Genomic DNA, 9,680 nt, shown 5'->3' with positions numbered 1-9,680 from the left:
CATTTGAGCCGTACAAAACCAGTAACTCCGCAGCCGTCTTCTGAAAAGACTGCGAAGTCATTGTTCCGCGTGGCTGCTTCACAAAACACGGTGTTTAGAGGGAAGTTCAGAGGGAGAGATAGTCTTTGAGCTTCTCCATGATGGCATTAATCCCATCAGCGGGGACTATCATAACAGTCCGCAAAGGTTTCATTGGTACATCATCAAAGGACCATCTGCCACCCAAACAAGTGTCACTTTCTTCTTGCACGGAGTAGCTGAACTTCAGAAGGGCTTTCTGAACAACAGAAATAAACGCATTAGGATTCCAATTTTTAATTAGCATGGAGATAATACATCATCTAAATAAAGGAAAAATAATGACCCTGCTAAGTACAGATGTATTAAGAAGTTATTTTCTTCCCTCTCAAAAGGTTCACCAAAAAACCTACAAGAGAATCCACTATTAAGTGGTTTAAATTGTTTGCTTTTTACAGAATTTATATAATTCATATTAAATTCTAAATTGATTGCTATCATTACAGTTTGGTGCCAGAAAAAGGCCTAAGAGGAACAGAAAAAAAAAAATCAATGCCTCCTTTATATGCTTGCTCTGCTCATTTTAGATGGTTATAAGACTAAAGAAGGGCAACAAAACTTGTGAAGGGTTTAGAGCACAAGTGTTCTGAGGAGCAGCTGAGGGACCTGGGGGCGGTTAAGCCTGGAGAAACGGAAGCTCAGGGGAGACCTCCTCGCTCTCGACGACTCCCTGACAGGAGGCTGGAACGAGGTGGGAGTTGGTCACTTCTCCTGAGTTAAAAGCGACAGGACAAGAGGAAACAGCTTGAAGTTGCACCAGGGGAGGTTTAGGTTAGACATGACGAGTAATTTCTTCCTCAAAAGGTTTACCAAGGCCTGGCCCAGGCTGCCCAGGGCAGTGGTGGAGTCCCCATCCCTGCAGGGGTTTCCCAGCTGTGTCGAGGTGGTGCTGAGGGACAGGGGGCAGTGGGGACCTGGGAGTGCTGGGGGAACGGGGGGACTTAATGATCCTGAAGGTCTCTTCTAGCCAAAGTGATTCTATGATTCTACTCTACGATTCCAAGCCAGCACCCCATACTATCCATTATCACATTACTATCACATTCCATACTATCACATTAACAAATGATGACCCTTAGCAGCTATTGTGCCAACCAGGAGGGATCCTTGACCAGTAACAGGATTATCAGGCTCTTAACAGACCTTCAGCCCTGGAACAAGAGCAAACCACTAACTATGTAATTTTGAGAATTAGCAGATGAGCCAAAACCCAGGGAAAAGGAAGAGCGAGTGTGCAGGTGGACTAGAGCCCACATTAAAGGTGATCCCTCGGTGTGGGCAACATGGGAAAGCCTGTAGCAACGAACAGGCTCTGCTCTTTCCTAAACCTGCTCTACTCTAAACCTGCTGAGAGTCCTAAAAATTGTAAGAATGTGGTATTCCTTTTGTAAGAATATGTGGTACAGAAATCCCCTCTTTCACACTGCCAGTAGAAATTAAATATTAAGGGGATGGGCACTAATATGAATCCTGAGCAGAATTTCAAAAAGCTCTTGGAAAGTCTCTAGACAGTTGAAGCCACCAAAAGATGTATTTGTAACGGCTGCCTCTTCAAACAGGGAGGTGTCTATAATGTGACGTCTTCTTTTCAGCGACACGTAACGTGCAGGTAGAGGAGTCTCTTTTTATTAGCTTTCCTAGACAAAATGCCTGATGGATAAGGAACACTCACCAAACAAATGGTTCCAGCTCTCTCACAAGTCAGATTAAGCAGTAGGAACTGAAGCCCTAAGGAGAAGAACCTTCCTCTTCTCTTCCCTTTGCAGAGAAGCTTAAGATCCCGTCTCCTAACAGTACTAACAGCACTTTGCGTTCCTAACAGTATCTCAAAGTTCTAAATCTAATTTTGGAAGAACCATCATATTAATGGAGTGGCTTTGCTCCAGAACAAACAATTTGAGCAATGGAGGCCCTAAACCTTTAATCGATTCCAGGTCTGATTATAGTAAAGCTTTTCTTCTGTTCCCTCACTATCACTTTAAGGAACAGAATACAGCAATGGGAACTAAGTGCAAAAAGGCACCTCTCTGTTTTGTACAGCTCTAAGTGTCTGCCTCGCCACATTTATTATTATTTTATGGCATCTAATTAACGTTATGTGTGATCAGGGAGGATATACACTCCAACACTAATTTAACCATATACATTATTAAGTGCAGAGACCCACTTAATCTAATATCCTCCATAACGTTTAACATGAATTTGTTGAAAACAGCAGGACGACTGTTAAAACGAAAAGCATGTTCAGCTCGAGTCTATCCACTTGAGTTGAAAATTATTGCCATTTAGATAAAACACAGTCTTGAAAACGCTTCTCAAAATAATAAAGCAGAGATAAATAGCAAACAGGCTTTCTAGAAGATAACACCCGCGGACTCCTGGGCATCACAGGCTTCTTCCCTCCTGTTTTTCAATAACATGTTTACACAGCAGTATTCCCCACATTTTTTTTCTTTCTAAGAAATAAAATCACAGCCATAGCCTCTAACAGAGAAGGTCAGGATGATTACACACAGGAACCTTTGCCATTAACCATATGATGATCCTGTAGGTACTGCCAGAAAAGAAAATTAATGGTCTCCTGACAAAGCAATAATATTGTACAATCATATTTTTGAAGTTTTGGAAAAAAAAAAAAAGAACAAGGAAAAAATCTTTGCATTTCAAAGTACACATTTAATCTAATTTCCTGCATCTTCCCCTCGTCCGATTTGGCTTGGGACCAGCAGGACTGTGCACACAGGTGGCCTTAGGAAATAGGAAGCAGTATTTTCATCTCAGTATTTTAGCACTTTTTATTAATACACTTGTCCTGAGTAGAATAGAGACAGGAAAGGGAAGTGATAGCTATTTGTTTCGATCTTCAGAAGTTGTTTATTCTGGGCATTTTTGGAAACTAACAGGTATCCAAAAGAAAACAGATCAATCAGCTTTCCACATAGTATCAAGGACACAGTGCCAAGCTCTGCCTCTGTTAAGTTTCCTGGGAAGAGATCTCGGAGAAATGCAGTTAACTGCATCATCAACTTTACTGAAAGGCTCCACAGCTGTTTCCTCTGACACAGGACTCGCTATGCAGGGGCAAGGAGAAGAGACCTGTGTATTTAAGTACTAACTCACACTGCAGATGCTGATCCACACTCTACAACAGAGATTCCTCTGCATTTTCTTGAATCTTATTCCTCCAAGTGCTTAAAGCTGTGACACCTGACTAAGTTAGAGCACCCTGGTGAGTTATGACCTGTTGTTCGAGCTGCCGCTCTTGAACACTTGTGATCAGCTTGATTGTCACTGATAACCAAGCTAACCTGCACTTTCTGCAGTTCACACTCTTCTCTGCTCAGCTGACAATGTAACAAGTCTCGCGCATTTCCTATTACTCAGATTAAAGAAGACCGAATCACAGAATCGTTTAGGTTGGAAGACAGCTTTAAGCACACTGAGTCCACCCGGTCCCCCAGCACTGCCAGGTCCCCAGGTGACCCTCAGCGTCACCTCCACATGGCTGGGAAACCCCTCCAGGGACGGGGACTCCATCACTGCCCTGGTGAGAAAAAGACAACTACGCTGTTCCCCAAATAAAAGGAATTTCAAACAGGAAGCTGCTAAACTCAATATCCAGAATTATTGCCATTTTTTTGTCCTAAAAGTAAGGACATTCCACTCACAGTATTTCAACAAGCCTGACAACTATTAGATTCAATTCAATCTCTTCAGCAGTGCTGCATGATTAAAGAGATGTAGGTTGTTAATTCTTTGAAGCCATGACACTGGCCTCAAGACAAAGTAACACCCGATCTTTCCCCTGAAGTCTCCACATATTTCAGGTGTTTTTTGGATTTTTTCCATTATCCTCAGCACTGTAGACACTGTCAGGCAGTAACGCTGCCACAGGTGCTCTCCGCCACACCATCTCAGTCAGGGTAATTGTGACCCCATACAAATAACCTGTTAGTAAATCCATGCCAATAGAGAGGGTTAATTTAGTAATTAGGACTTATGGATACACACCTCTCCCTGATTCTCTAAGTATCAAAAGGTGTTGTGTTCGAGACGCTAAAAGAGGTTGCTTGCTCTCTCCACATGACAAAAAAGTTGGATTTAATTTAACAGACATCTTATTTAAAGCCCCCCTTGAATTTAAGGTGAAACACTGTTTTTTGCTGATACGTAAAGAAACACAATAAATTAAAAGAATCACATGTTACCTCATAAAAGAATTCCTCCTCTGCATTTGCAAACATTAATTCCTCCTTTTGCTGATTTCTCCCTTCCTTCCTTTTAGAATTGCTCTTCGTGGCTTCTGTGAAGGTCTTGCTGATGAGAAGATAGTAGTGGCACCTTCCACAGGGTTTGTTTGTTCTCTGGGCCTCAGCCAGCTCTTTCCTAAAGATAAATAAATTTAAAAATACATTTACATACATGATGTAAACCCTTAACAAGTAAACTGTGTAATGTATTAGTCTAGAAAGGGTGTACATAATACAGTCTCATTTTTCACAAGTGCCTCAGCAAACAAATTTGCATATGCATTCCTAGTACTTGAACACACAGATCGCATTTTAAAACAACAAAATATGGAAGTTTTTCCACACCTCACAACCTAACCCTTTATTCCCAGATTCTTGGCCGTCACAGAAAGTCTGTGAAATGATTCTAAGCACAGATCTCCTGTAAATACACCACACTGACACTTCGGTGAGGTGAAGAGGCAGAAATGCTCTTGCCCACCCTTGAGTTAAACATACTGTCACTGCGACACTCCAAATCCTGTAAGGCAAGGAGGCTGAGATCTGAATTTGAGTTGTGACAAGTTTTGTACTAGTGGTAAAACTCAAAGCTGAGCCTTCAAGTATCTCACTTCCTTCTCTAGAAACCTTCCTGACCAACCTTATCAACGTTCCTTTCCTATCAAAGTATTAACTCCTTAAAGGTGTATTTTGTTGTTTAAATGAGCCATGACAGCAGTCAACTTAATCCAACTTCAAATCTCGCCTTGAAGAAAAAATAGTGATCTTCATTTGATGACTGGAGTTACTCATCCAACATAACGTCCTGGTTCTCAACATGGCACTAAAACAATGTTACCACTGTATCTCAGCGGATTCATTCACTTACTATCACCCAGCCTAGGACATAAACCCATGAACTGGTAGAGATCAACCAGCGCCTCACCTGCTTCACTCATTTACCTGAAACTAACCAAAACACGGCATATGGTTTTGATGGGCCAGCACTCATCCACCTTGTAAGCCTGTCCCTCAGACCAAATCTTCCATTCCAGAGCTGGCATTAACACAGGAGCAAAAATATCCAAGCTGCTTCTTAGCAGCAGGCTATAGAAAGATCCCATTTTTAAATTTTCCTGGATCAATATGAAAATAATCTGCAATACAAAGATAAACTACCATATACACACAGCTACTTCTGCAGAAGAACAGCACGTTACTGTTACATGATTTCATCTACCTTACAGAGTCTGAAAAGCCTAAAGACACAAAAAAATATTAAAAAATTAACTGAAGACCTTATATGATAGGAGAGCAATTATTTCTGCTCACGTCTTGCTCATATCACCTGTCTTAACATCGTTCTATATACATAAGATTTTGGAAAAAACATGAAGAAAAAATACTATTCTACCTCATGTTAAAACACCCCGAACAAACTTACTGCAGCTGCTGGTGCATGGGCAGAGCAATCTGCGGCGGGACATTAATGAACCTTTCACTTAGCAGAAGACCCGTGGGCTTAGTGCTGTCATTCAGGAGCTTATTCAGTTGTTCGACGACGTGCTGCTCACAGCGGCTCAGAATCAGCTCCTTGATTTGCTCAGCACACTGCGTGCCCTAGAAACAAAAGGTATATCCTCTTCACACTCTAGAACAATTATTTACACTTGAAAATCTTGAATGTGAACTTCACGCGACTATTCTACAGCCCTATTGGCAATTTCCTTAAGCGGGCTCTAAAGCATGGTACAATCGCCCTGAAATTATTTACCAGTCCTGAAGCTGAGGGCAAACAAAGGTTCTTAACCATTAGGAACACAGCTGGGAGCTGCAACACCAGCACACAGCAAAACCCAAAGGCTGCACAAGGCAAAAGTGAAGCATTACAAGAGGCTGGCAGCTCAGTTACCTGGTTAGGCTTAGTTTTAACTCTCTGTTCCACTCTTTGCTTTATGTTTGACCTTCAGCAAGTCGCGCAGGACCAGACACAAAAGGAAGCTGAGTGTTGTGCCACTTTTAAGACCATGGTTCTCCATGGTGGAATTCAACATCCTGGTCCAGCTGCCAAGGTTTGTTACACAAGGCAGGAAGGCAGGACACAGTCTCACTGCTGTCTAGATGTTAACGAGGAACACCAACCTTCCTTTCCGTTAAGTTTAAGCAGCTTATAAAACCAAAGACTTCATCGTCATCTTCGTCATCGTCACTACTGTCTTCTTGGACTTCTGCTTGCTATTTAATGAGAGAAAAAGCAACAACTCATATAGACATTTTATTTCCACTCTCTGCAGCAAGAAATGTTTTTCTTTCCAGAAGACACTCGGCAGATGACAATCATTGAGGTAATCTGTCCGAACACACCACCTGCCAGCTCTGGTTACGGTTCTGAAAGCGCCACATCACTGAATGTCTCTGTGTTCTCAGAGTCAGCTATACAGAGAGGCAGGCCGTGTGTCTTCCACAGCAGGATCTTTTGAAAGGCACTAAAATTTGATAGCTCACATATAATGAGCAGCATCTCAGTACAAGGGATGGCAATATCTTAAGGAAAACCAATTTTCTCCAGTCTGTAACTTAGGGAAATAAACCTGCAAAGTCTTAAAACCCATAATTTTTCTGAGGAGCGGCTGAGGGACCTGGGGGTGTTTAGCCTGGAGAACAGGAGGCTGAGGGGAGACCTCATCACTCTCTACAGCTGCCTGAAAGGAGGTTGTAGAGAGGTGGGGGTCGGTCTCTTCTCCCATGGGACAAGTGACAGGACAAGAGGAAATGGCCTTAAGCTGCACCAGGGGAGATCTAGGTTAGATATCAGGAAGAACTTTTTTACAGAGAGGGGTGTGAAGCCTTGGAACACATTGCCAGGGAGGTGGTGGAGTCCCCATCCCTGGAGCGGTTTAACAGCTGTGTAGGTGTGGTGCTAAGCGACCTGGTTTAGGGACCCTTGCAGCGTAGGACTCGATGATCTTAAAGGTCTCTTCCAACCAGATGATTCTGCGATTCTATAAGAGCAAGAGAGCTTGAGTGAGAGCTAGAGAGTGAAACAAACAGCTCAACAGAACTCTGCAACGGAAAACCTGGGGAAAGAACTGGGGGTCATGCAGCTGTAATATAAGGATTGTAGTAAAGCTGGGTGGAAAAACTGTTGGCGTGGGTCAGAAAGGGAATGTACAGCAACGATGCCATGCAACACAGTACAGCAGCACAACTGCGCCGCCGGGCAGCTTGTTGGGGATGAAAAGCAACGTGGCCATGACGTTTTAAGCACCGCCCAGCACTGAAGAGCTTCCTTAGCCAGGAGTGACTCGGGAGCCTCTGCAGAGCGCTCCACTGCCACAGAACTTCTCAGGACTCATTTCAGGATCCTTTCCCACGCCCAGAGAACTCTGCACAAAAGGAAACTGCATGCAGGATATCTGTGGCCTGCATCTCTGTATGTCCTGAGAAAGTAGGGACATCACAAGGTCCTATTTCTTATGGAGATGGTAACAAACTTCTCCACAGCATTTTCAGCATTTTTACTCCACTAGACCACAATTTAGAGAGAGAAGTGAAAAACCTTCCATAGGTCAAAAGAAACTAACCAAAGTAATCAATCAAATTCCTTGATCCGTTCAAAGTAGGCACGGAAAATTGCAGGGTCCACAGAGTTATTATACTCAAAGCTAAAAAGCAAGAAAGCACACAAATTACAAAGACAGGATCACTTCTGCAAGTCTATTATGTCATTTCAACACAAAAGTGGTGTACTTCATGCCTCATTTACAAACGTAACTTCTGTCTTACCTTGATAACACTTCCAACATGATTCTGCTGTATTAATAAGTCAGTTAACTCAGCAGTGTTCACAGCAGCTTTTAGAAACAACTAGAAAATAACAAACGAGTATCATTAGTTTGAGACCTAATGATATCTCCCAAGTAACAAGTGACAGGACGAGCGGAAACAACCTCAAGTTGTGCCGGGGAGGTTTAGGCTGGACATGAGGACAGATTTCTTCCCCAAAAGCATTGTCCAGGCGTGTCCCAGGCTGCCCAGGGCAGTGGTGGAGTCCCCATCCCTGGAGGGGTTTCCCAGCCGTGTCCAGGTGGTGCTGAGGGACAGGGGGCAGGGGGGACCTGGCAGTGCTGGGGGAACAGTTGGACTCAATGAGCTTAAAGGTCTTTTCTGACCAAAACCATTTTGTGATTCTATGGATTATGGGCCACTCAGCAGAAAGTAACGTCAGTCATTTCTCTAAGTTGTCATGCAATACTGTGCCAATTTTTAATTTCCATTTAATTAGTTTATTTAACTTCCTTCAATACAATACTGGAAAGACTAAAAATCAGCTTCTTGAAGCACCTTCTCTTCAACCCTGCACAAGCTGGCATTTGGCACAGCTCGTATCCTTTCGAGCTTGGTGCGATGTGAACGCTTCCTGAGCAGAGCTCCACAACAGAGACAGCCAACAGTCTGGAAGCTGCCACTTTGAACAGACACATTACTGGTTTTGTCTGGTTTTTAAAGGCTGTAATTCACAAACAAAATCCTCCAGGAAGCTGATTAACATTGAACAAGGCTTTCTGGGCAGCAGCTAAGGCGCATCGAAGGTGGAAAGATTACACACACTGTGGAAGAACAGCGCCACAGTTCATTGTTTAAGCCATGTCCAAGCCATGGTTTAGGAGACACACGTTCACTGCAGCTGTAATTACCTCATCTGCAGGAGCACACTAAACTGAATCCATACAGGTAATGTGAACTGATGACTTTGTGTATCTCTTTGGGAATTATTTATCAACGGACACATCAACCAAGCTGACAAGAAGCCAAAGTACCTGCTGGAGTAATTTCTTTATCCCATTGTAGTCGTTGTCTGATATGGAATGCGCTTCGAATTCAATGTTCACTTCCTGTGCAGAAGTAAAACAGAGAACATCAATCCTACTTAGCAAGCGGCCGTATCACAACAAGGCTAAGGAGCAAGAAACCTGAAGACAAGAAATACTCAACATCCGAAATGGAAGTTATTCCCCTCCCTCAGCAGTCTGGGCAATTGTTGCAGTTACTGCTTCTTCAGTAATCTTTAGAGAGCATCTGGGAAAGTAACTTTTCAAAGCAAACTTACAAACTGTGCTCTGCACAAACCTTTAATGCTTTGCTCCTGCAATCTGGTTCACACAATTACGTCTGCCGCTGCCACACAGCCCCTGACTGCAGAGAGGCTTGATCCAGGCAGTTAAACTCTCCAAACTGCGGGACTGGAGCATAATGCCTTGGCAAAAGGCAAAGATTGCTGCAGACATTTAAATAATTACACCCAAACTGACACTTCTGCTGTTTCCTCAGATCCCAGCGGTACCATTAACCCCGCTCTGGATGCGTGTTCAG

At 43.2% G+C, this 9,680-nt stretch overlaps 1 protein-coding gene across 1 annotated transcript; it reads right to left on the bottom strand.

The window, feature by feature from the left end:
* Window positions 1-106: 106 nt before the first annotated feature.
* On the bottom strand, window positions 107-9,202 carry BCCIP (BRCA2 and CDKN1A interacting protein; the record flags this gene model as incomplete). Its single annotated transcript, XM_010144455.1, has 6 exons — window positions 107-277; window positions 4,287-4,464; window positions 5,752-5,927; window positions 6,450-6,542; window positions 8,094-8,174; window positions 9,128-9,202. Coding segments are annotated over 6 exons (774 nt in total), but the record flags the coding sequence as incomplete, so codon positions are not given.
* Window positions 9,203-9,680: the final 478 nt, after the last annotated feature.

This window comes from Buceros rhinoceros, unplaced genomic scaffold, assembly GCF_000710305.1.
Source record: "Buceros rhinoceros silvestris isolate BGI_N320 unplaced genomic scaffold, ASM71030v1 scaffold5361, whole genome shotgun sequence".
Classification (NCBI taxonomy): domain Eukaryota; kingdom Metazoa; phylum Chordata; class Aves; order Bucerotiformes; family Bucerotidae; genus Buceros; species Buceros rhinoceros.
This window is presented reverse-complemented; position numbering and strand designations above follow the sequence as displayed.